General features: G+C 41.4%; 1 protein-coding gene across 3 annotated transcripts in view; it reads left to right on the plus strand.

Annotated features, from left to right (window-relative positions):
• Window positions 1-27,506, plus strand: part of MSRB3 (methionine sulfoxide reductase B3) — an 88,539-nt gene that overhangs the window by 14,108 nt on the left and 46,925 nt on the right. For 2 of the 3 annotated variants that reach the window (XM_074572498.1, XM_074572481.1), the window contains exons 2-4: window positions 5,806-5,932; window positions 19,533-19,641; window positions 21,442-21,519. In XM_074572498.1, the coding sequence (XP_074428599.1) occupies window positions 5,806-5,932; window positions 19,533-19,641; window positions 21,442-21,519 (314 nt within the window). The remainder of the gene's footprint in view (window positions 1-5,805; window positions 5,933-19,532; window positions 19,642-21,441; window positions 21,520-27,506) is intronic. The other variant, XM_074572489.1, reaches the window with a different exon arrangement.

The following is a 27,506-nucleotide window of genomic DNA, read 5'->3' on the forward strand; positions in this document are numbered from 1 at the left end:
CGTGGGGCTCAGGGGTTGCCTGCTGAGCCCCTTCCAGCTTGATCAGCCACGGCGGATGCTGTGCTTGGTGTGCCCGGGCAGGGGCACACACACCCGCCCCAGCCCTGCCTGCTGATACTGCACTTCATGTCGTGAGACATTGAATATACTCCTCTGTTAAGCACTTTTCTGTTCCTGCTGCAAATGGTCGTTCCTGTAAGTAAGGGCCATTAAAGCATCTGTAGGTGAATCTGACAGTATCCTAAATCATGTGCTAGCCAAACTGGTATTTGAAAATCTCTCATGTGTCAGACTGCAGGTTCTGTATTGCAGAAAGGTGTATGTTTTAGGTTTGGATTTCTATGATAAATACACTCATTTGCTATGGGAAGGGTGTAAAAACAAAATCCAGTGTAAGAGAATATGTAAAATTCAAGAAAGCAAAAAGGTTGTAACTTCACTGTTTATGCTCCTTTCTAATGGTAGTACTAACTTCAAGTTTAAAGCTTGACGTTTCCTGGTTTTCCTCTCAAATATTATGAGGTATGGCAGTAATTACCTCTTTTTATCAGGGCACAATGTAAACTTCCTAAAAGTAGACTGGATTGCCATTCAGTTTGCACATTCCAGCACAAACAGCTATGGAGAACATGCTTTAATTGAGAGTGTAAAAAGTGAAGTGGGAATTCAGGTCTAATACTTCTGACTTCTGTGGCTGTAACTGAGAAGCTAGTATTGTATGAGGAGGAGAAAAAAGTATAAAAGTATATGCAGACAGGAGTGCAAGTTAAATGCTACAGTTCTTTTGTAGACCTGTAAGGCTAACATAATTAAGTTTGGTGTTTTTTTTTTTAAAGTGTTTTATGCCTCTTTGATAAACCTTTGAGAAGCTTATATTTATAATTATCTTTATGATGTTTGGCTGCACGTTGTTAGCTGTTAATGATGAAAGTATTTTAGTCTCATCAGATAGTGAGCTTTTGCAAGGTATTTTAATAGCAGATCACAAAATTGTGAAGACACCTTGTTTGCATTATCAATGGATGTACAAACGTGTGAAAATCCAGAGCCTAAAATCTCTCATTAAAGGTGAATTTTCAAAGGTTTTGTCAATTACCTTTACAAATTACAAATTCATGCCGAACACTTCAAATGCAGTACAATGCGTTGAAGCATGCAGTTGTCTAAAAATATAATTATAAAGCACAAATGCCGATTCATGGGGTATGTGGGTTTTGAGGGCTGAAGGCTTGTTGTTCTAGCAGGCTGTTGGGAGGGCAGGACAGAAGGGATGCGTAGCCCAGGCAGTGCTGTGTGTATGTGTGTGAGGAGAAAGCTTAGTGCACTGCAAAGGGTGCTAGTTTCAGGATCAGATATCTTCTTGGATCACAAGGGGGAACCGGAACTCTTCCCTTCTTTCTCTGATAAATAACCAGCAGTCCTCATGCCCCTGCTGAGAACTTTTCCCCCGGTCCAGTCTCCTGCCGCAGCTGGGAGCTCAGTGATGGTTATTGGATCAGACCCCATTAAACATCTCCTTATAAGCTATTAAACATTGCCTTTACCCTGCCCCCTCCCCTTAGCACACACCATGGCTAACCTAACATACCACAAACAGTAAAGTCCCTAAAAACTACCAAGTGCAATGTGGGGAGCAGGAGAGACCGAGGCCTTTGGTGTTAGGAGAGAATGTGTCACGGGAAAATGTCTAGGGAGTAAATAACTGTTTAGACACAGAAATCCATGATACACTGAAATTCCTGCTCATGCAGTTCTCTCTAGGCTGCACTTTCTGTTCCTGCAGTGCCCTGTGGTTGCTCTGTTCTGTCTGCTGAGTCTGACTGGCAGCAGCTTTAGGTGAGCAAAAGCCAAATAAAAGAATAAATCCAAATGCTAAAGCTGGAATAAATGTATACATTAAATATTCCTCTAAGGTTTATCAGTGAAACACTTGGTTATAGTTTGATTTATGTCAAAATAATTAAATAAATAAAACCTTTGCAAAACAACTGTTTGAACTTATTGCTGGACTGGAGAAACTTAACAAAACAAATAGTAATTAAAATTAAACTGTTAATGTAACACTTGAGTATAGAAGACTCACAGGCCTTTACTGTCTTCTAACTTCTGGCTGTTTGGGTTTCTCCAGTGTGGCAGTATTTTTCCTCTTGTGCTTTTTCCAGTGACATAGAAATTCCTGACATAAGAGCCTGGCTCTTTGGCTAGTGTGTACCTATCTCTAATTGTTTCCTGCCCTCAAAATGGGGCCGGAGACGTGGGGGTGGGGGTGGGGAAATTGGGGTGGAAAAAAAAAAAAAAGTAGAAGCCTCACACCATGAAGGTCTCATTATTGGGGCAAGAAAAAAAAGACAGTTCCCTTAAGAATTTGTGTTATTTTTTAATTTACTAGTAAAGGGCTAAAACTTTGCGTTTTCCTTGTGAGAGCTGGGACTCCCACGTAATTTTAGGAATTCCGGACCTGAGTTGTCAGGAAAAACACTGAGTATGGAAAAACTTAAACCAATGTTATCAGCTCCCGAGACCCTTGATGTTTTCCTTACAGGTCTTAACAGCAAGATGTGATAATATCAGAATTTAATCTCTCAAGTTGTCCCTCTTCCAAAGAAATTTCTCTAGTTGCAGATAGAGGTTGAGAAAACATAACCTGAGTAGGTACAAAGTTCTTAATTTCCGAAGGACAAATTTGACAGACCCCCTATGTTACTTTCTAACAAATCATGTTTGCTTTGGGGCAATTATTTTGCAATTGACAGTATAGAATCTCTTGAAAGCTGGCAGTACTTTAACATATGTCAACATCCTAAAAGGAAGGCTTTCCTGGAGTTACAATGTGTATCATCCTAGCAAAAGGCTCCTGAAGCCCACCCAGTGATGCTGTTGCTGCTATATTTGTCTGATCTATATTTGTAAGATTTACAGGCTACCTCTGAGGATAGTGTCCATCTTACGAGAGCCAGAGAGATGAGAGATCCACGCTGGCCCACGTTGTGCTAGGTTAAAGAGTGAAGTGTGGTGAAGGGGCTCCAAGAGGTCTGGTGACACTGGGGGACAACTGTGGAGGAGCCAGTGGTGTCCTGGGTGTTGCAGGCAGTGTAGCAAGCACCATGTGTTTAAAAAAAAAAAAAACCAAACACCAAAACCACCAACCCACCAAAACCCCAGAAGTAGTAGTGATGTATAAAAGTGATGTATACAGTGGGGTGCTGTGCCGGCATGGCTATGTCCCCTCAGGGCTGAGGTAGCACCTCCAGCACCAGCACGGGGTCTTTGCTTAACCTGGAAAGGTCTGGGTGTGCACAGCACAGGAGTTTAAACCACCTGTAATGATATTTCCAGGATGGTGTTTTCCTCCCATGTTTCTTGTCGTGCTCTGGCTGTTCCCATTTGGTAAACTTGAGGCACAGACCCAGTTCCTGAACCTGCTGAAGGCTCTGGCCAAGCTTGCGTCTGCTGCAGTAAGAGCAGGGGAAAGATCTTAACCTGTCACAAGGACATTACTGTCATTCTCCATCAGCCTGTTCTCTGTGCCTGTGCAGACAGGTGTGTGAAGCACCTCCAAACCAAATGCATTAATTGCGGGGAAAATTGACTTTGCTCTTCTCTTTACTGGTTCTTTACAAGCGGTTCTTAACCCTGGTCCGTAAGCACCCTGTGGCAAGGCTGGTGTTTGTGTGCCCACGGTACTGGGCACTGGGAGCTCCCCTCTTACTTCAAGTTACTGGGCATCTCTGTAGCGTACAGAGTAAATAAAAATAGCAATCAAAATGTCAGCAATAAAAGAATAAAATGCTAACTGCAATAAAATACTTTCATGAATGCTCAGTTATGTTTTATTGGGCTTTCAGGACTTATATATCCTCTGAGTCTTTATGAATACTTGAGACTAAATAACAACATTTTGGTGAACGCTGAAATACTTGACATTTTCAAGAGGTCAGGATCTATTTTGCAGTCCTCGGGAATTTCAAACAATTTCCTTTAAACTGTTTACACTTGCGGGATTTAGGGTCCTGACGGAGGGGAGCAGGAGAGCGGTGTTGGTGTGGGAGGTCGCTCCAGGACCACGGAGGAACGTGTCTGTGGGCTGCGGGATGCAGGCGGGGAAGGTGCCACGGCGTGGACCCCCAGAACGGCTGTCGGGGCTCCTGCTCTGGAACAGCCGCTCCGCGCAGTCACGCCGACGAGGGTTTTGGGGGGGCCTCGTGGAAGGCTGCGCCCCCGCGGCCGGGGCACCCGAGCGGTGCGGGGCCGGGGCCGCCAGGCGGCGCCGGCGGGGGCGAGCGGGGGCCGCCCGGTGCCGCCGCCGCCGGAGCGGGGCTTTGTCCGCCCTTCGCCCGCCGCCGGGGCGCGGAGAGCGGCGGGGGGGGCGGGCGGTTCCCCGCGGGGCAGCCCCCTCCGCGCTACCTGCGGACCCCGCGTCTTTCGTTAGCCGGGAGTCCGCTCGGGAGGGGGTTTATTCGCCTTTCGTTTAAAAGCATCTCTGCAGTCACTCTTGGCAATGACATGTGCGTTTCTGCGAAGTGGCTCTCTCGGGCCGCCCGGCGCCCACTTTCCCCCCGCCGCACACCCCCCGCTGTCCCCCGCTGGCCGCCGCTCGTCAGCAGCACAGAGGCGCTGTGAGAAGGCAGAGCTCAGGCACGTTAACGCGGGCACGTTTCCATCAGACATGCTCCAGAGCAGTTTGGTACCATGCAGGGCTGGGCGCTGTGTGCTTGTTCTTCAGGATGGGACCGTGCTCAGCTTCTCCCCGGCTGGGTGAATGCCCGGGACAAACCCCGGCTCTGGGCTGTAGCACCCTGCAGCCCTTCTGCTGTGATTCAAAAACAGAAGGAGGGCAGCTGGGAGGAGGCTGGGAGTCCTGCCCTTCTGCTCATTAGCCACCCGGGGCTTAATCCTGCTTCCACCAGAGTCCATGAGAGCTTTGTTACCGATTTTGGTGGGGGTTGGCTCCGGTCCCCGATGCCACATAATCTTCTGAAGCAAAGAGGCAAAGCGGCTATGAATGGATGGGCTATAAGGCAGCTGCGTTTCCTCTTTCCTACGTGGGTAAATGAAACAATTAGTATTCATGCATTAAATCCTTCTAAAATAAAATCTTGCGACTGCCGTCTCTCCGTTTGCTATATTTAAACTGGCCGGAAGATTGTTTAAATATATCTCATGGACAGTTTACAATGCGAATTATTTCCTGCCTTTAAAAAAAAAGAAGTTGTGGTTTTAAGATATCTGGCTAGTTTATTACAATGAAATGTCACGTTTCTCAAGTCATCAAAAGAACAATTTTTAGCAATGACTGGTTTCCAGCATTCACCCTTCAGAAATGTTGCAGAGTGTGATTTTGCTTTCAATAAAATAAATAGAAAAGCCTGCATGTTTGATCTGCCGGGCATTCCTGGGTGTTCAAAGCAGGATTGCTGCTATCTAGCTGAGGTCCTGAGGTTTCTCCCTTAGAACCTCTGCACTTGTGTGACCATGTAGGTTGCCACCCTGAGTTGCTCCAAGTTAGGTATCTAAAGCAGCTGTTGTGAATGCTTCCTATGAAAATTACCCCTCCCTCTCACTTGGTAACATAGAAAGTTGTTTCACTGAATACTACGTAATATATATCAAAATATTAGGGGTGTGTGTCAGAATGGGCTAAACTTACTAAGAAAAGAAGTGCATTTAGAATTGTACTTCCATGTGGTGGTCTCATAGAATTGTAAGCATTGTTTTTTCTGTGAATGTATCTTAACATTTTTGATGTTTTAATTTGTTCTCATCTTTTTTTTTCTTTTTTTTTTTTTTTTTTTCTTCCCTACTCAGCTCTTGCCCCTGTTCTTTGCCTCTGGTTTTGTTGGTGAGGATATCACAGTGATGTCTGCATTCAACCTGCTGCATTTGGTGACAAAGAGCCAGCCAGTGGCCCTGCGAGCCTGTGGGCTTCCCTCAGGTTGAATGGGTGCTGCTTGTTGTGTCATGCGTAATGAAGGCCCTTTTAGGAATGGGTGTCTCTGCTGCAGGAAACTGGTGTGCTATGGGTTGCTCTGGTTTGTTTAAATTTTCCTTTGAACCAGAAGTTTGTTTGCTTTTTTTCTGGTAAAAGTCACTGGCTTGGGTGAGGGTTTTCATATCCTAGATTTTAGGATGCTCGGAAATGCTCTCCGGCTTCCTTGTCCAACATATTCTCTCTCTCAAATTTTATATTATTTTCCTCATTCTTCCCACAAACAGTGGAATGAAACTGAAAATCAGTTGTGTTCAATGCCATTTAAAAATTTTTTTAAAAGATGCATAACGGAATTTAGCATATGGATTGCTGTTAAATCATATAACTTAAAAATATTTTCCAGAATCTTTAGCAGTATACTATAGTTACACTCCATGTATCCCTTTTTACATTTTTATTATAAATAAAATATGTTGCACAAAAAAATACGTACAAAATATGTGCAGAATTTAAAATGTAATTCTTTCATTTGTCTGACAGCATATTCTTTAGTTATGGGACGCTTCTCTAAAGAAATAAATGGAAACATGCAATTTAATGCCCAGATGCAGCTGCAGTTTTCATATAATGTCCAGTTTCTGCCATTAGGTCTGTGAAGGGTGCCATAAGACCCCATCTTCATGAATTCATTATATCATGAAAACCTTGAACCTAACAAGTATTTCGTGTTTCACTTCAACAGCAACAATATCTGTAATGTCTGCATAATAACGTCAGCGTGCGTGGTTATGTAGGAGAAAATAAAAGCTGCGCTGCGTCAATTGTGAAGGTTACTAGGGATTTTCTTGACACCCAAATAAAAATGATACAATCCTGGCTGATCAGCGTTTGAAGCATCAAAAAAGAACTAGCTTGGGTGTTTGTACTACACTCACAACCAGTTCATAAGGGTGCAAAATGTTAGGAGCACTTTTTCCCAGATCTGGACTTAACAAGCATATGGGGGTGATGTTTTAAAGATTTTTTCAGTGATAAGACGTCAGTTTTCAAGCTGATGGATTTTTCTAAAGCTGATTACATTTTATTTGAACTAAATCTGAGTCCAATTTTTGCAACATTTGTGTTCTGTTTCCCCCCACATGTGCACAAAATTCCCATTAACCTAGATAGGAGCTGCAAACACATATTGAGGAAGAGAGAGAATAGCCCACATTGTGTCAGCCTGACCTTGGTTTCCTGTTATATTTGCTGCTGAGCCAGATTTAAAATCCTAAAAATATAGGGTAAGCAAATTTCCTTAGCCCTCATTATGCACCTTTTGATGCGTGCTCGTATTGCTGATGTCTGCCTTAAAACGGGGGCGCTCAATCTTCTGGCCATTTTGTTCCTGCTCTGAAAAGGAGATCTCAAAGTTGGTCAGCCAGAAACACGGCCCGTGGGAGGCTTTTTCTATCGCGTACCTGTTTGCGAAGCATTGGGTTAGCTATTGTGGCAAATTGTTTTTCTGGCAAAATCCAGTGGTCACATTTTGGAATAAAAACCTCTTAACGCTACTTTTTATTCCTGTGCCTTTGATCTATAACTGTGCAAACATTAATAGACTGAGTTCCACTGACTGGCTACTTCTTTTATATACGTGTGCGCATATATATAAATATATATATTAATATATATATGTATAAAATAAGCCCAAATTCATCTGCTAACAGTGGAATAATATACAATCACATATCTCACATATTTTAAGAGTAATCTAAATTCCCCAGATGCTTATAAATTAACGTAGGCTTGCTTTGCCTTCGGTTTGGTTTTTTGTGTGTGGTGTATTGAGGGGGCTGCAAGTAAGTGGTATAGCATGTATCAAATTAATCATGGGAATGAGATCTAGAGCCAACATCTGCTTAAATGCCACAATGCACTGTGACTTTAACTTTTGAACATGCAGAAAACGCCCCGAGTTCTCACGATTTTTTTACAACGTAACACTTTAAGTTAGTACTTTTCCCACCACTCGGTTCTGTGCGATTTGCAGCTCTGCAACCACGCCGCCATGCTGTGTGCCCCCTGAGTCTGGAATGGTGCAGAGTTTGGTCGTCTTCTGGTTGAAAGGCAAATTCTGTACAGAAAGAGATTTTCTAACCTTCTGGAACCTCTGCCCTCTCAGCATAAGGGAGCAAAGTGCCAGCACAGCTGTAAATCGGGCTTTGAAACACAGTTTTAAACTCCATGCAGTTAAATATTTGCAGGACAACAAATTAAAGTATCATTTCAATTTCGGTGCTTGGAATGGTACCTCTGTCCTTCCTCTAAGCAACAAAGTAATACAGTGCAGTATTTACTTTATATTTAATATAAAGTTGTAGATGTAGATCAGAAATGAGTGGGGTTTTTTTCCAAAAGATAAATGAATGAAATAACGTTACGAGGTATCTTAGAATAGGGATGACCGTCTGTCTCTTCTTTGAAACACTATTTTTTAAGCACGTGCTGGTTACACTGGATCAGTTGTGCTAGTGAAGTGTTTTTACTTGCTCTTTCTCCATTTGTATATTAGCGCCTGTGGTGCAGATCTATTCTTCCAAATTGTATTTTAAAAAATATTTTTTTTTGTCTGAAGCTAGGGCTAAACGTTTCAATGTGTGCAAACCTAGTGCACTTTTTTTGCCCATAACATTTTTAATAGCTGCCATGGTAAAGTCAGAGTACGAGCAGGCACTCCCAGCAGATGGCACTAAGCATATGCTGTTTTGCACGCCTAGCACTATATGAAAAGCTTCCCCTTTAGGAGTCATTCATACACAAAGCACACCCTGAGACCTTATGAACATTTACAAGTATTCTAAGAAAAGCGTGAGTATTGAGAAAAATCACATCAATCTGTGCTTGTACGCAAACTGCCTTCACATTGGTTCAAGGTTTCTTCATGTCCAGTAATGATTACAGCTCCGGTGTGTCCGAAGCGTGATGTACGAGTGTTGCTCCTTGAGCCTGCTTCATTAGAGTTGAATTCTCTAGATTTCTTTGGAATTACATTTACATTTGGAAACGTAGGATGCACTCAGCACCTGCCAGGATTTCGTTCACAGAAATTAAACCTTTAAAAAAACCCACAAACCAAAACCACAACAACCCCCCCAAAAAATTTAATGTAAAGCCTACTTCAGCTACTTTCGTGCATACCAGCAAGTAACTGATACAAGTAATGATTATGCAGATTCCATGTACATATGTTTTCTGTAGCAGACCACCAAGCTATAAAGTAAGAAGATAGGTTATTTTGCTTTGCTGTGTCTTTTAATTATTATGGGTTCTCATTTCTTAAAAAAAATCCTTTATTTCTTTAACACCGTGAATGTTATGCTGCTTACATCACATTTTGCATGAGATAATTTGGCTTTTCCTTTCCTGTAGATCAAAGAAAATTATGGTGCTTGTAAAATTAAGTAAAAGTAATGATGAAGAAATTACAAGGGTAGACTTAGTGTTTTTTTTTTTTCTGTATGAAATAATAAAGTCCTAGATAATATTAAATTGTTGTGAAGTGTTTAATTACTAAAATAACTACTAGTAGGAAACCATACTTTTCTGGGATTAGATTAAATTACAATACATCTGTATGAAGATGGTGCTGGGCATATGGTGTAAGTCTTTATTAAGTAAATGTCTACAGTATAGTTTCTCATAACTTGTTTTATTAAATCTTTGTTAATTCCAAGTTTCAGTTAAGTGTCTTTCCATAAAATTGAAACGAATAGTTAGTGAACAAAAAAATTACGGCATCTCAAAATTGGATTTTTAGTAGTAATCTGTTAACCTAAAGGATTACTTTTAGGAGCAGATCTTGCAAACAGTTATTCATATGCATTTGTCCCTCTGAACTCTCAAACTGCTCACGTCAGTGAAATTATCTGTGTGTCTAGTGTTTGCCAGATCTGGCTTTAACAACGAAAGTCTGGACAAGACCTAGTCTGGTATGTTCAAAGTATGGTAGTTACTATGAAACTGTGTGTAACTTCAGTATGTCTAAATGTTTCACATTGTATGTTTTCATGTTCAGAGATACAATTTCCATAATGTTTGTTACAACTTTCCCATAGCTTTCCGTAACGTGTGTCACCAAAGATGTACTATTACAGATGTCTCTTCACGTGGTCTGAAAGAAAATAAAAGTAAGATTGATACGTTGTATAGCAAAAACCACCGGTATGGCTATGGTTAAATGCCTGTCAATGTTTTCATTATAAATCCCTATTTTCTGGGGTTTATATCTTGAATGTAGAAATTTGCTCTGGGTTTAAATATGTCATACAAGGTCTCAGCTGGATGTACGTGTTCCTCAGAACTGTTCAGGGGGCAAAAATTAAAACTCATTTCTATGAAGCTAAATTAAAAAAAAAAGAAGAAGCAAATATCAATTTGGAACAAAATTAGATTTTTAAATTTAAAATACAGTCTTACAAATTACCTAGTTTGCTACCTCCCAGCAGTTATGAGGAATTGGATAAATGCTGGAAAAAAGTCTTGAAAACAAGCAGTATGTGAGCACACTAGTAAATAGCATGCAAAGCTGTTCATGTGTAGTTATTACATAAATGTCTGTGTGTATGTCTGCCTCCTAGTCATATGATAGTAGAATGCTGCATTATCGTAATAGAGCATAACATTATCATATTTTTTGAATGGCCTGAAAATGGGTTTTAAAAATTACTTTGGTGTAGTTGTCTTACTGGGAGTACATTCAATGCTGTGTTTGCTTAAAAAATTGTCCTGTATTGACAAATGTTTATTTTCTATAATAGTATTCAGTCTAGAATATCTTATTTAATACAGTTTAGCATGAAATTTGTTTGTAGATATCTCATTGAGAGTAATATTGTTATTGTGCTTGATGCTTGCAAAACTTGGGGTCATAAAGAAGACCAGAAACCCTTGGTTAATGTACCCTTTTTGTTTGCACCCTTGGGTTTGTATCCTATTTTGTCCCCCTTTTTATCTCCTCGTTCTGGCGTAGTTTTGCACTCTCCTTCATCTGCTCAACAGACAGGAGGTGCTCGTCCCTGCCTCGCCTGGGTGGAGGCTCCGCAGTGACTCTGTGGCACTGAGTAGCAGAGGGATGATGAGAAGTTTCTTGTGCTCCCAGCACCATGCACACAGCCAGTGCCTTAATGTGTTCCCTGACAGATCTCTTAAGGTCATTTGCTTTCCCTTCCTCCTCCCATAAAGGACCCACCACAAGCCATTTCTACCTTTCTCGCAGGAATGTTTTAATTCTGGGAGCTCATAAATTTCCTGCGTTCCATTGCTGTGCCCTCTGCAGCTCAGGCTTAACTGCGTTTTCTGCTCAAGTTGGCTATGGAAAAGATGAAGTTTCAGCACTAACTGTGTTTCTGTGTTTTAAAGGCTCCCATGAAAAACTACTCTCTTAGTTCTTAGACTCTCTGTGTATAACAGGAGGTTTGAGAAGTCCTTTAAGGACTGCCTTCACTTTTTTCCCTTCAATTAAAAGCAACCCCTGTCTTTGTCCTTACTCCGAGGAGTATATGATGAAGGTTGCAGACAAGAATATGATGTAAGGGAGAGACGGCAGCACACAGAAAGGAAGGAGATTTTGGAAGGATATTGCTAAGCTGACAGAAGGCAAGCAAGAAAAGGTGCAAGGTACAAATGTGAACCCTAAAGTCAGTGAGAGTATGTTTGGAAGTGATGGAAGAGATGATCCGGGGGATCACTTAGGGGACATGCGAGCTTGGAATTTGATGGTACATCGAATAGATCTAGAGAGTGTGGACTGGGAGTCAGGCACCCGAGATATGGAAGTTAACATAATTTATCTGTTAGGTTAACCACAGGTCGCTTACAGCACAGACCGTGATTAGGAGGAAACTAGGAGTAGAGAGAAATTGTGTCCCAGAGCAGAAAGTACAAAGCAGAAAATCTTCATTCTTAGTTACAAGCTAAACGTCTGTCTCATCTCATGACTTCCTTCAAAAGAAGCTGTGTTGGGAAAGGGCGCCTGTCTGGGGTACGAAGGTGCCCCCTGCTCCAGCTGGAGGAGAGGTTCTCGTGGGATGGTAGCTACTGGCAGCCCAGGTCTGTCTCTGGCAGCTTTGTGCACCGCAGGTAGGAACTCCCTGCTCAACTCCTTGGCCCAGGTTGACTCCCAAGGAGGGCAGAGCAGGGGAAGGGCTCGACCAAGTCCTCTTGAAGCCCTTTTATAAGGCTTGACCCCACCTTCCTGACCCATAAAGCATGGCTGAATTTTATAGAAACATAGGGAAGTCCAGGAGGCCCACAAGGGAAAGAAGTTGGCAGCTACCAACCTTTTTGGCTGTTTCTCTACCTTTAGTCCTGAAGCAGGTTGAGAGGGAAGGATGCTACAGTGTTTTCCCTGGTGGCTATAGCAGAACAACAGCTGGAGCACAATATGTTCCAGCTGTTCCTGTTCTTGTGCTGTGTAGGTCCCTTAGTGCTTGGAGATGGGGGATGAAAGGCCACGGAGCAGGCTGTGCCTGCTTGTGTCTTTGCTAAAAGGGTTCCTGCGCAGTTGGAGACAGAGTTTTGTAGGGGGTTAGATCGGGGCTGTTGCAGGGAACTGGAGAAGAGAGACCTCCCCCCCACCCTGCTCCTTTCCTCCACCCCCATCCCCAGTATAGATTGCGGCACCTTGATTCTTGAAACGCAGTGCTCATTTCACAGGCCACACATCACTATTGTGGAGGAAGCAGCAGGAGGATTTAGCAACAGCCTGAATGCCACAATAACCTACACACCACCGCGGTAACCGCTGGCAAATGCTGACTTTTTAATTGTTTCCGCTGCAGGGTTAAACCTTTATTAAAGCCGTGTGAATAAACTTATTTTGATGGCTTACTGAAATATTTTAAATGCAAAAGGTAGCATAAAGCACTCTTATTAAATTCAGCTTAATTCTGCTGTTATTAAAATGCCTTTCCATATGCTGTGTACCCTTTTGTTGATTCTGACAGAAATCTACTGACCAGATACAGAGTGCTCAGTGTCTCTGCCTTTCTTGTTTTTAATTTAAACAAATGTAGTGCCTGTGAAAGGTGCTAGGATCGTATCAGCAAAACAAAAGTCTCTTTATCTGTTAGGGGAGAGAGGAAGAGAAATCCATCATTATAAATGTTCCCTCCTCCGCTGTTGTACCAATAGATCTTGATCTTGTCTTGCCTGGTTTGCATCCAAGAGTAAGGCAAATAGGTCAGCTGCCCCATGCACTCTGTCTTTGGCCATCTCAGCAGAAAGCCTAACAAAAGTGGCAGTTTATCATGTAATGAGCCTTTGCTCCACTTAATTGAAGGTGCTGCTATTCACCAGCCTCCGCTGAGCAGCCGTATGCCCCCATCACTATAGGACCGGTGAAGATGAGAGCTTGAAAACCCCCGGCCAGCGCAGGGTGGAGTTGGAGCCCTCGGTGGTTATAATTTGGAAAGGTTGTGACACCAAGATAGTGGCTGGTAGTGACATTTATTTCGTTAATGTGAGATAAGGAAGTAAAGTAGACGTCCCTGGAGAGGACAAATGGAGATACTTTTCTTTACCCCTTCCCCACTACACAAAACACTTCGATCTTTTTGTTAAATGTTTTTTACATTCACGGGGAGGGGAGGCAGCTTCCGATTTCTTTTTCAGCGAATGTCTCTTTGGCTTGCGTGACTCCCTCAGCCACGTAACCTGCCACAAAGATGCTGAGGAAACAACAGGGCAGCTTCCGTTCCCATAGGTGCTGCCTGTACTGGGACCTGCCCATATCAGTACCACTTTCTTTGAAAAGAAAATAAGTGCACAGAGGAGATGCATTAGTTGGGAGTTCAGGGACTGTTTTTTTTAGTGCTTCAGAAGGTGAAAAAAATTAATGTGATAGCTCTGTTATTTGATTGTATGAGAAGCTTGTGCATTTGCAAAGGGGCTTGCCCTTCCCTTGCGGCTGTGTGACCCTCCTGGGTGTTAAGTAAATCATTTTTTTTAAAGACAGTTAATTTTTGGGTGGTATTCTTTTAAGATAGAACCTGGCATTTGACCCAAAATTTTAACTGTTGTCCTGGTACCCGGCTTTTGGATTTTCAACGCACAATGTAGTGGAAATGGTCTTCGCCCCATTACTCCTAATGCTTGCATGAAACTGCAAATGGTATTTCAACAGCAGGTGGGAGTTAGCTACCTACAGCAAGAAAGCAAGGAGCCATCCCTCAGAGAAGAAACACAGACCTGTTTTTCAACGTGTAAAACATTTACAGGGATTTTTAATGATGAAGTTCGGGTTTTACTTAAACTTGACCTCTCAACATTTCAGGGCTCTTTTGCAGCTTCTATCCTAGTCAGCAGCACGCTGAGGCGATTTAAAATGGTTTGTGATGAGATTATAAAAAGATATGTCATGTCAAATGCAGGTATTGTAAAAGAGTGTTTTCCAGCATACAAGCCAATAGGATGGTTTGCATAGATTTGCAGTTTCAAGAGTTGGGGTTTTTTTAACTAGATGAGCAGTTCTTGGCTTTTTGCAGTGAGAGGACGCAGCAGCATTCTCCCAAGGCGGCACTAGTGGCTGCAGAGAACAGACTGAACAGAAGCGAAATACAGAGTTGTACGTTTGCCTTTTCCTAAGCACAGAGAGAGAGAGAGAACTGTAAACAAGAGGCATAAACTGTGTAAATGAAATTTGAAATAATAAAAATGAGAGATTCCACTTTTAATAATACTGAGAGTTAGTGATAGCATATGTAAGGATATTTATTTAAAGAAATGTATGCAAGTATTTTTTAACCTTGCAGGATTCCTCTTAACGTCACTTTGAGATAATTCACCATCGATGACCAAGGTTATGACCCACTCGTGAGGGGACAGGCTTTGAGAAGGAGAGATGTGTACTTAAGAGCCAGATCCTGTAATCTGATTTACATTTGTAGACCCTTATGTAGTTGTTGGAGCTGTGCATATTCTCAAGGGTCTGCCCACACGGGTCACATTGCAGGATTGGGGCTGGGGTGGTATATGAATAGTAAAATGTGCTGGAAGGCCCCTAAAAAACTGCTTGGGTATATTAAAAGAAGTAGTACTGAAAACTAGAAGCCCAATTTATTATATGGCTGTGCTCTGCTGGAACATTTGATCTTGCTGTATTTAATTCAGGAAGTCTTAATGGTGGTATGTGCTCAGTGCATGACTGTAATGTCCATTAATGCTAGTGGAACATAAGCATACATAGAAGGGGGAAAATGTATGCTGTGTCTTCCATGCAGTTGAAATGTTGAGTTAATTTCAGTGATAGGAAGCAACAAAACATAAGAGAAACTCATTAGAACGGTTCAAAAGACTATTTGAAGAAGGAAAGCCATCAGGCAAAATGCCACCGTATTTCAGGGCATGTCAGACACTAATCGCCACCCTCCAGCGCGCTGGAGCAGGTGAAGGGCTGAGTGGTGAGGAGTAATGGTCTGCTAACTTGTGTCCGTCTGTCTGGACGTATCTCGTTGTTAGCTTTCTTGTGATTGCTTATAGGGAAGGAAATGGCACACGCCTGCGTTATGAACCACAGATTTGAAAAGGTCAATTGAAATTAGAATTTATATGTGAGGTGAGATGCTTAATGTCTTCATTATCAGGTCAACACCCAGAAAATACTTTCTGTTCACTTCATTTGTACAGAGGAGGACGCCAGAGCTGAACTCTGAAATGCCCGTAGTCTGCGGGTGTATAGTAAATGGCAGCGTGCAATGCATTGCTTTTCAGAAAAGCCATTCCTAACCACAGGAACGCCATGAAGGCTCCGACAGCGTTTCTGTTGGTGTTTGTTTCACCCTCCTCTGCTTTTTTTTTTTATGTTTATGCACTAAGATTTGTGAGCCTGGCGCCTTTTCTTCACGAAGCCTTCCATCCTGCTCCAGGATCTTAACAGCTTTTGGGACCGTTGTAACTGTTGGCAGAAGGCTGAAGGCAGGTGGCCTCAAGTGGAAACGCTGGTGCCTGTTTGTGGAACAGTTGCGTGCACACCGCTCTTCTAATGAGCACCGACCCCAACGAAGGCACTGAGGTCCGCTGATTAGAGAGATTTAATTTGGCATCTGATCCCACAGTGGAATGTAAAGGGAATTTTGTCTGCCCTTGTGTTCACTTCTCCTAACAGCGGTATCTAACTGAAATTAAGAACATAGCTGTCCCAGGCTCTTCTAAAAGTCATTGCTGAGAGCGTCACCTGCAAAGAACAAGTGAGATCCAATCCTAACATAGATCTAATGTATCCAGACTCTGTTATTCTCACAGTGTATTTAATTTAGTCTCACCTTAAATGGTAATGACACTGATGTCATGCTATTTGTAAAACTGATGACCTTTTTTCTCTTCTGCCTTGAACTGTATAATTTACAAATGAACTCCTGAGCTTGCCTTTATGCCTGAGATGCTGAAGAAGTTTGTTGCCTGTATGGGAACCCTTTCCGCAGCCCATACCTGGTCCCTTTTATGGAGAACCGGACTGAGGAAAGTGACCAGCCTGCACCTTTATTCTCAGCTTTAATAATGAGTTTGATAACAGCTGCATTACTGTTGGCAGTTTCTCTCATATTGGGTATCTATTTGCATGGTTTTATGATGTACCCTCCCAAGATATAGGCCATTGGCGTGAATGTAGCAGACATCTCATATATGCTGTAAAGGAACAGTTGAAAGAGTGGAAGCAGCCACTCTGGTACAGCAAGTTGAGCACTTTTGTCCCTCTTGCATATTATTTTTTTTCTAACTGAAGGACTGTGTTCCTAGAATCTCATCCCGTACTTTTTAGGATTCACTGCATTTTATCGAGGCTTGTAGGCTATCCCTGTTTCAGACAACGTATCCTTATAATATCCTCTGCAGTCAGGGGTGAGTCTTGCTTTCCATCCCTGGCTCTTTGGCAATATGGAAAACATGCAATCAATTTACCGAGCTATTTTTTTGTTGCTAGCAGTTAAATAATAAGTGCGATTAATTGAATAGGGCTGTTCTTGAATGCTGAGGGCTGGACCGAGAGATTTCTTTTATGATTTCTAGTGCAACTATAGCTTTTTGCTGTTGTATACTCCATTAAATTACAAACCTGGAGAGTCCTTTGTCGGCGTAGGTTGCAGTTTACCCCAGTGCAGTTTGGCAAAATTTCCCTGTAGACATAAATACTTGTCTGTACTGTAAAACACCCAGTTAATTATAAAAATCAATGGGAGAAAAAAACCTTTTATAAGACGCTCCCAACTTCTGATCTATGTTGTGGATCAAGTGGCATATAGAAATTTTCTTGTGCATATAGTGAGCCCATTGATTGAAGAAAACTAAATTTCTAGAAGAGATGAAAAAACTATTTAAGTAAAGAGGGGATAGTGACCGCTCTTTAAAACATTCGGTATTTTCTCAGACTTTTTCCAAAGTGAAGTTATACTTGTTTTGCTTTTTTTTGCAACATCTAAAGCACAAATAGAATTATTTTAAAAAATAATTGGAAGATATTTTTAAAAGTGAAGCTGTGTTGGTTTATAAGATTCTTTGCTGCTCTCTGCGCTAGTTTTTAGTACTGAAATATGAGGTGAAAGACTGTCTCTCAAACAGTTTCTTTCTGTGCTGCGTAATGCAACATAACAATAGCTATTTATATAATGCATATGCTTCCTTTCCCTGTTAGCTATACTTTGAAAGACTTATTAGTACTAGAGCCCAGCACATTCGGAGAATAAAAACCTCCAAAGTTTGACATCTTTAAATAAGCAACCAAATGTTATAAAGAACAAACCTCACTTACAGTTAGGAAACAATATTTACATTTAAGGTTGAAAAGCCAGGATGTAGGAAAATTTTGCTAATTTGGAAGGTGACCTTTAAGTGCACCAAAACCAAATAATTTGTAAGCTATGGCACAGGGCACATTCCTGCAAAATTTGTGTGAATACTGCTTTAGTGGTTCTTGAAAGACAAACAAAGAGACCTGGAATGAAATCTTTATCCCTCTCCCAAATAAGATTGAAGCTAACAAAGGCATACAGCAGCGCCCTTTTCAAAGCTTGCCATTAAAACGAAGGCTCTGCAGCACAACTAATGAGATGGCTCAGAGTGGAAAACAATCTGTTTTTAAGAATGTTTAGATCAAAAGTAATTTCTAATCTATGAAATAAAGTCGCTTTTCAATACCTTTCTTTCACTAGTAAAGCTTTTTATGTTTGCACTATTTACTTCAATCAGATGTTTTCAATTTTACTTTTTTTCTTCCTGAAAATACTTCCTAGGGTTAGTTGGTAGTGACCAACAGCATTATTCTTTTTCTCTCTCCCCTATTCACCCACCCCCACACATTAAAAAAATGAGAAAAGAAGAGGGGGAGGAAGAAAGAAACATCTTTTCTTAAATGATTTGCAAGCATCTGTGCTTTAAGCTACTTTTTATGAACACTCCTTAGTAATGACTCAAGGTAAAAAAGCAGAAAAGCATCCAATGTTAGGAAATTGCAATCCAATACCATGTAATTTAAACCTGCCATTGCCTCTCCTGTACTAAATGACATACAGATGGGTAGGTCTGTTCCCTCTACTTTGGGAACACAATTGGTCTTTTTATGCGTGTATATACATTACTAGCAAAAAATATTTTTGTTGGGGCTGTTTATTTCTAATTGTACCATATTTTAATTACTGTCATAATTAGAGTGCTTTTTCCCCTGCGTATTTTGTCAGCTAATTTTTGCAAGCAATTATCAAAGTTATCTGAATATTTGGCAGTTTCTGTTAACTACTTTGGGAGTTTTCATTCTCAAAAGCAACCTTATTGTTATTTTTTCTTTCCTGATGTGATGTGAATTTCTGCACTATACAAATATTTTTTTACAGTAATCCTTATGTACTCCCTGGATTTTCTGTATGAACTAAGCAAAACATAAGACGAGATTTTTCAAAGAAGGGCAATTTCAATAGAAACCCTAATTTTTACGACAAGTTTATTGTTGAACCTTGTACAGCTTTGTGCATAAAGAAATTACTTGCTCCTCAGGGCTCCTAGTCTAGTGCTTACAGTGTGAAACAATACAATGGTTAATGTTATAAAGCAAAAGGATGAGAATGTGACTAGAAGTTAAATCAACCTTATTGAAATTCTAAAGATTTAGAATTGTTTTTCAGCTACTTTAAAGGCTAATGAAATTGTTGGATGTTGTGGCTGAACATCATATGCCCATTACCGTAAGTCTCCAATATAGATGTCTTGTAAAGAACATTTCAGCTGTAGTTGGTTTTTTTGCAGATTTTTTTTTTTTTAAACGTTCGGAAAAATGTTACTTTCTTGTGAATGATTGTATGCGCAACAGTTTAGCGTATAACACACTGAAGGGCTTTGGCTGTAGCACATTGTCACTGCTCCAGTGGAATCACCTGGCTCTCAAGCAAAATTCTTTTTTAAACTTGGATTTGAAGAAATAATCAGCTGCAGTTCAGCTGAGCCATTCTTCGTGCATTAGGGACCGGTCTGGTCATTGACAAGTGAATGCAGAAGCTATGCTGTGGCCGTCTGCCAAAGCAATTATTCAGGATTTAAGCTAAAAAGGCTCCTTCTCCCATATCCTCTCCCTTTGCAGGGTCATGTAGGGATAAAAAGGACTGTAAGGTGGTCTTTTCCCAGGAGGAGCTGAGGAAGCGGCTGACGCCCTTGCAGTACCATGTCACTCAGGAGAAGGGGACCGAAAGGTAAGGCAGGACGAAGGAGACGCAGTCCTGCACACACAGGCGTCTTTCTTTTCTCCCCCTCCTCTTCCTAGCGCTTCCTCACCTTCCCCACCAAGTTGCCTCTTTTTTTTTCCCCCCAGGATTTCTGCACTTGTTTACTAACCCCTACAAATTAACACCACTGCAAAGACAAGCATCTGCAGCACGGGGGCCGAGGCCAGGGGTCTTGTGTGACTTTTTCTTTTAATGAACACTGTATGTCTTATAAAGTCACCAGGCTCATGTTTAGAGTCTGTTTTTAGTTTACTACAAAATGTGTGGAAGTAATAGCGGTTTAGGTACACTTTTTTTGGAAGACATCGCAGTAAGCAGAACCACGAGAGAAATGGCCCCGTGCCAGGAGGCTGGAGTTTTGAAGGTGGCCATTGTAAGTATAGACGTTTTGGCTGCAGAAAGAAGGTAGCATAATTTAGTTCTTTTCCACCCCACTCCAATTTCTTTTTGAAGCACATGTGGAGAAGGTATTTATTGGCTCATTTGTGGTTGGAATGTCAAAAATTTTCAATAACTGCCCTCACATGGCTTTAGTCGCTGGAAGCCAGCTCCGAGTCCTGGAGGGGAAAAAAAAAAAAGGACTTGCTTCCAAGACTGTTTTTAGTGAATAAAGTCTCTCTCTCAGCTGATTCCAGTGTGAAGGTAACTTGCCAAGGCCTAGCTATTTTTTTTTTGTTGTCTAATTTATACCATCAAGCTTGGCGCGAGGCCCTGGCTTTACCTCTGCTTCCCAATGTCCTCATGATGTAACTGCGCCTTTTCCTTCACGACCCCAAGGGGCTCTCCGCGGCGGCACGTGGGGTGGCCGGTGGATTGGCAGCACCCCTCCCGACAGCGTGTACCTGTGGCCACCTTGGCTGGGGGTCCCCCTCTTCCTCCGCCCCGGCCCCCTTCATCCTCCCTCCGCCCCGGAGGGACGCTGGGCTCTGCCGGGAGGCCTGCCTTCCCCCCTCCCTGCTTCCCCCGGCCCTCCTCGCTCTTGTGTACGGGACCAACAACGTGATTTAATGCACACAAACAATCGGAGATTAGGTCATTCTTAAAAATCCTGTTTATAAAAAAAAAAAAAAAAAAAATTGGACCTCATAAAAAGGGTGAAAGGATAATAAAAACAAGCTGCTGAGCACATAGGCTTTTTGTTGGGCTGGCGCAGCTGATTCGTATTAGATGAATGACCTCCTAGCCTTTTAGATTGTTAACTTAGAAAAATATTCCCTTAAAGCTGTAATATTGCTTTTCAACTAAAAATATAAGGCACACACAGCTTGAAATCGTGGAGCAATTATTTCATTTTCAGCTACAATGCTGCTATCACCCCGGCCGGCCGAGGCGGCCTGACCCAGCACCCCGGCCTGGCGAAGGGCAGCCGGCACTGCAGGCCTCTGCCCCGGCCCCTCGGCCCACGCATCGCCGGCCACGGAGCTGGAGAAGGGCCTCGGGTCGAGCGACACGTCAGGCAATCCTTACGTTCCACTTGCCAAACAGGGGAAGATAAGAGTTTTCCACTTTTTGTTGTTGTTCTGTCCTTTGAACTGTGGGATGATTTGCTTCCTCTGGCATGATGCGTAACACCTGAGGCACACTAACCAGGACATCCCCCTTTTCCTCTGCCTGCTCTATCTGCTGCCTTTAATAAAAAGCAACTGCCAACTTCTACACCGTGGGCTTTTTCTGAAACTTTTTGTAAACTCTTAGCTAATTTAATAATTAAAAACAATCCAAAATGCCTTTATTTATTTTTAAAATGTAGTATTGTTGTTTTCCCAGTGCCTTTGAGGGGGAGTACACACATCATAAAGCTCAAGGAATATACAAATGTGTTGTTTGTGGGACTCCTTTATTCAAGTGAGTATGCTAAATATAGTTTTGAGATTTCTGTCTCTTAGCTTATGTGCTGTGTTACCATGTAATCTTGTGTATATTCCAGTACTTACGTAATTGTATAGATCATTGTGAGATGATTTGTATTGTAAGATCATTTAAGTCAAATTGGTAAGAGATACAAGAGAAGCAATGTAAATAATAATGCTATAGTAAAACTCGTCTTGTATTAAAGATAAAAAAATTTAGTAAATAAATAAGATGGTAAGATAACATGCAGGTAAAATAGGTAATTTGACAGAAAAAAAGTAATAATTCTTTTTTTTTTAAAATATGCAGCTGTGCCAAATAATTGAAACACAGTCTTTCACTGCGCTGATAGATACTGAGTTTTGGCTGTTAGCATTACTCACAAGTAGCTTTAAGATTTGGATCCCAGACGGCAATGCTTCACCCATGCTACAGCTTTGTATCCGATAATGGAGAAGAAAGTAGATGCTTTTTTAGAATTCAAGCAGTTAAGAAAACAAAACCCAGGAAAATTGCACTACGTATTGAATTTTCATGCATCTCAATTAGCACACATGGAGAGCTGGGTTAGGAACTGAAGCAAGGATTAAGAAAGAAATAATAATTTTTATGTCTTGCATGAAAAATACTCTTTAGAAGTACTGTGGGAATTACGGCCCTAAATTTGGTGCTAGAAGCAGTGCTGATTAAATTCTCTCAATCACTGCATTGTTCTGCGTGGATTCAGTTGTTGCATATGTGTTTTTCTTATTTCTGACTGCTTGTGTTTGTTCTGGTGAAGAATTTCATTTTTTGGGGTTTTTTTCCCTCAGTTCACGCTGTCTCAGTCCCTCTCGCTTGAAGCGTTACCTTTTCATCAGCATGAAGCAGGATGGTCAGGATAGCGCTAATAATAGAGAAAATTGGGTCAGTAATAGGTTACAAAGGAAAATAAAATTGATGTAGCTCCAGAATCACCAGATGTGGCAGTGATAGTTGTTCTCAAGAGACTGTCTGTAAAGATAAAAGAAGCACTTCATCTCTGTTAGGTTTGATTCCTCTGTTAGGAGGATTACCTGCAGAAACTTCAGTAATAACGTGAATCTTTTGAGTTGGAAAACTGATCGTTACGAACTCAGCCAAGGCAATATTCTCATGTCATGTGTTACTGTGGTGCTTGGCTTGGGAGTACAAAGTGGGGATCCAAAGTCTCCATTACCTGGTTTTCTACTCTGCCATTTAGGCATTCCCCTGCTTACTGTAGCTAAATCTTTATGGGGGAAATCCTGGCTCTGTTGAAGTCAATTCAGATTTGGCAAATGAATACAATGGAGCCAGGATTTCACCTTCTACCTTCAAGACTGGCTTCCTTTCTATCGTCTGCTGGAGAAAGAGTAGGGTTTTTTTGTGGGGTGAGATTTGGACAGCAGTAGTTCACATAAATGAATGTGAACTAGTTTCCAGTTGCCTTCACAATCCATTTAATATGGGAAAAAACTGCAATATGAGACTTGCCTGCGATTATCTCAAGTGTGCAGTATGCTTTGGCATAGTCTTGACTTTTTTGAGTTAACGAGTTGGATTTCTCTATGTGAAATGAACTATATGGTAATGTCCCTGTTTTCAGATTCTCTTTGAGACTTCCCATGTATTTTATGGGAGGAGAGAGGGGGAAAGAGGGAAGTTGGGTTTTATTTTTAATAAATCCCAGGCCACTGTGCACCTGAAAAAAAACCCCACCTTGCTGATTGTGTACCAAGGCTGAACTGGCCTTAGCCCAATCTCCCCAAAGTCTTCATGTTGCTTTGTGAGCTCTCGCCACCTCTGGTCTACATCAAATTCAGCCGGTTGTTCTGAAGTGGCTGGCAAGGGTGGGAACAAATGAAGAGGGTGATAGGGATCCTTCTTTTTTTGCTTATGACCCCTAAATATCAGTTTATGTCGTCTTCTTCAACTAGGGAAGATACTTTCCTGTATTTTGGTGACTGCTTCAGCCCAGACAGCGAGAAGGAAACATAGATAAGAGAATACGAAATGTATGCTATTTACTAAATTTCCCCCACAGAGTGTAGAGCACCAAAGTATTTTCTTAGGAGTAAGGTGGTAGTACAATACAAAGAAAGTCCATTACCCCATTTAAAAGACACGCAAGTGGTTTCTGTAGCGTTTTGTTGATTTTTTTTTTTTTTTTTTTTAATTTCCAGCTAGTCATCTGAAACTTGCATTTCCATTTGTTTCTCGTTGGGTGTCCATTAATATTTTTTTTCTTTGTGTCGCTTTAATCTGTAAATATATATATTTGGACTATAGACCTGTCAGTTTAACCGGGAAAGAGATTGGAGCTTCAGCAGTAATATTAACAAACTTCAACTTTTAACATTTCTGATTTACGTTGTTTCATTACCATGTGACACACGAGGTCAGGGAACACATGAATTTTACACTCCAGATGAAAGACCTGGTTTTTGGTACGTCTTTAAAACAGAACTCTGTCTCTATCACAGGAAAGATAAAAGAAACAATTAGGAATTTAACATCTCTTCATCTACCTACTTGTACTAGTGTTATGAGAAACCTCCCAAGCTTTATGGAGAACATGCTTTAACTTTTTCCACAATCAAAGGTGCCTCACACATAAAATCCATAATCATGCTGTTGAATCTAATTATTCCATCTCTGAACTTTCACGCCAGACAGTCTCCTACATCTCAGTACAGCTGCCTACAGAAAGCAATAAATGAGAGAGACAATAAACTAATCTCAAGGACCTCCTTTTTCTGCAAGCCAGCCCTTGTGTGGTTTTGTGTTACACTTACTGCAATCTAGCTGCAGGCTTATGCTAAAGGAAGCAGCCCTGCACCCCCCACCTTTCTCTAGGGTGTTTTTTCATGGCTTCCCCTTTGCTGGACCTCACCTGGTGTGGCTGGAGCATGTCTTGACGCAGCACATTGATCCAATAGAAAAATAGTCTACCAACAAAAAAAACCTCATGCTTATCAACTATGCCTGCTCGTGTTAATTTTTTGTGAGCCACATTTATCATAGCTGGGCAAACTCAGCAGCAAGGTTGTGTGTTTCTGTGTCAGTTCAGAGAGACCCACCTACACCACTCGAATCCTCAGTGTATTCTGAGGGCTGAGTGTATTTGCAAGATTGCACCTACTTTAATTTTTCAAGGCATTTTCTTATACACTGTGCAAAAATAACATTCTGTCCACAGCCATGGCAAACGGAGGTTAGAACAGACCTTAGTGAAATCCACAGCTCACGCTATTGCCATAGGAGAGGAGCCATTCCATATTTAATAAACCACGGTCATGTCCTTTACCATATGCAGGACTGTGTGAGAAAGGTGTGGTATAGATGGGAACTGGGAAGCCTGGGAGAATGATTTCCTTTTAAAAAAAGAAATATTATTGTTGTGTCAGTTTCCAGTTTTTAGGGCCAAGGAATGAATTGCCAAGTCTTCATAAATCACCCACTGCTGCCTTTATTGCTTCCTGGAAGGAATTTTTGGTAATGGTGTTGGCTCTTCTGAACATGCGCTAGGAGAAACAGCAACACCCTTATTCATGTCATGTTTTCATTTGATTTTCGTTGAACTATGTCAGGTCTTCTCAACATCTCTCAGACATCCAAAAGCAAATCATGAGAAAAGCAAAGCATGGCTGGGCAGTACTGAAGTGCCATTAGCATTGTACCACTCTTGTCTTCACAAGAGACGATTTGAGTCACCAGCCTAGATCTATACAAGGAATTTCCTTGCCCCAGTGCTGAGTGCTTAATTAATGGTCTTTAAGCTTTCTTAATAATCTTTATATCCTTTGAGCAGGCCAAATGACAAATCAGCACTGTCTACCCAGCTAGGAGAGCCCATATGAAGTAACTGCTGTAGTGTCTCTAATAAGATCTAATAGAACTACTTGAGCAACTTCATCTGCCCTGACTGACTCTTTGTTTCCTCACAAAACTTTGTCAAAACCAGCATTTTGTTTGGAGTAAGCTGGCTCTTGCCAGTGTAGGAATCAGTCAGCGGGCAGTATTACCAAACAGTTCTCATCCAAACCCAGATTTTTACTAAGTCTTGTGTAGCCCCAAGAAGCTTGAGGATCTTAAAACTTGCAAGAGTTTCTGCAATTTTTTTGTGTCTGTCCCCTAGAAAAGGCTGATGGAGTTAAAAATGAGTAAAGTTGTTATCATCAAACATTGTTTCTTTTTGCTTCTTCATTTTTTGGTTGAAACCAGCCATTGTTTTGAGTCTGCCATGTCACTGCTGTATGACAAATTGTTACACAGTCCTAATCATCTCACCAGAAATCAAGATAGCAGAGTGCTTGTCTTTCTCAGAACCATCTAGAATCTGGAGGTTTAATACATCTCTGAGGATGACCATCAATACAAATGCCGTATTTACTGCAGTCCCTGCAGTAAAGTTGCTTTGTGAATACAGCCCATGGCATCTTCCACATCTGAACGTACCTGAATGCTGCATCCACATCTAATCCTACCTGTGTACAGCTTATCACAGCTGTAGCACAGGGGCTGTCGCTGGAGCTTGACCTGGCGCTTACTGATTTCTGTGGTGGTTTGGAACAGGACTTTGTCCTCCTGGTCCTCAAGAGCCCCGTGGAACAAGAACAGTACAATTCTGCCCTTGGGTGGAGCTGCTGGGCGGCTTTTGGGGAAAGGCTTCTTTCGCTGGATGCTTGGCAAGTGTGGCGTATAGAACCTGCAGTCATTATAGCAAATGATTCTGCACTCCTAATCAGCTCATGGGTAGTTTTTAATATCCTCTAACTGGCAGCTTCTTGGCTGATGCCGAATGTTCATTTCACTAACCTCATATAAGTCATGAAGTCTGGAAAGATTTTTATGTTAAGGATTAGAAGAGGGAGAGCAAGTTTGGAAAACAAAAACCACTCCATCTCATTTTTTTCCTTGATCCACAAACCACCTGGTCTTGTTTTTTCAGTAGATCAGCTCTATTGTACTGGGCTGGTTGCTGCCCACAAATATAGCCAGGCACTGTCTGAATTACTGCAGGCCAAGGCTGCGCAAGGAGCAAGTCGGATGAGACTGCCAGCTACAAGCCAATACAGCAGCAAACCTGAGATTTCCTTTTTATTGTGTTCTCTGTGTCAGACCATCTGCAGCAGTGAAAACAAGGACAGGAATATGGGGGAATTTCACAGTTTGCTAGGCAGAGGACATTGCAACAAGTATCCTTTCCAAAAGGCAAGAGGTTGATGTAGATTTCCTAGGAGAGATGCATTAGAATTCAAAAAAGAAGGAAAACGGGACTTGAAATATAACGTTTTAAATATTTCAAGGTATCATTGAGACAAGCCTGCAAAATTGTTTTGATTTACTTCTTGCTGAGCACTCCTGAACCGCAAATCCTTGCTGAATGTACTTAGAAGTAAGAGGAAATAAATGCAAAGATTTCCATGATCCTAGACAACTTTCACTGATTTTACTAAGAATTTCATTGATATTTTCACTGTAAAATTTTAATGTATTCTGTGTAAACTTTTAGGTCTGATATGTAATATCCCCTTTTTGAAATTCGCATGGCTTTATATTGACTGTTCATCAATCACCCTGCTTGGAAGAGCTAATTTTCAGCTAGTCTTAACCTACCTTATGCTTTACTATGTGTATGTATGTACCTGAAGTAAAAACCAGTTAGGGTGGACTGTGGCTCTACAGAAGCTGCATGTTTCTATATTTATCTCTTTATAACCCTCACATTAAAAAAAAACTCTGGACAGAACTCCTGCAGAGACTACTCATCAACTAACATGATGTTAAAGTACTCATTTTGAATTTGGCTTTTCATCAATATGCAGAATAGAAATTCTTACAGCCTCCATCAACAGTGAATCAATCTTTTTTCTGTAGTCTAGGAATGTAAGGTTAAAAATACATCTTTAACCAGGCTTCCTTAGGAAGTAAGTACAGCATTGTGCTGTCTGTGTGTAAATCCTTTCTTAATAATAAAA

The sequence above is a fragment of the Larus michahellis genome, chromosome 1, assembly GCF_964199755.1.
Source record: "Larus michahellis chromosome 1, bLarMic1.1, whole genome shotgun sequence".
Lineage (NCBI taxonomy): Eukaryota > Metazoa > Chordata > Aves > Charadriiformes > Laridae > Larus > Larus michahellis.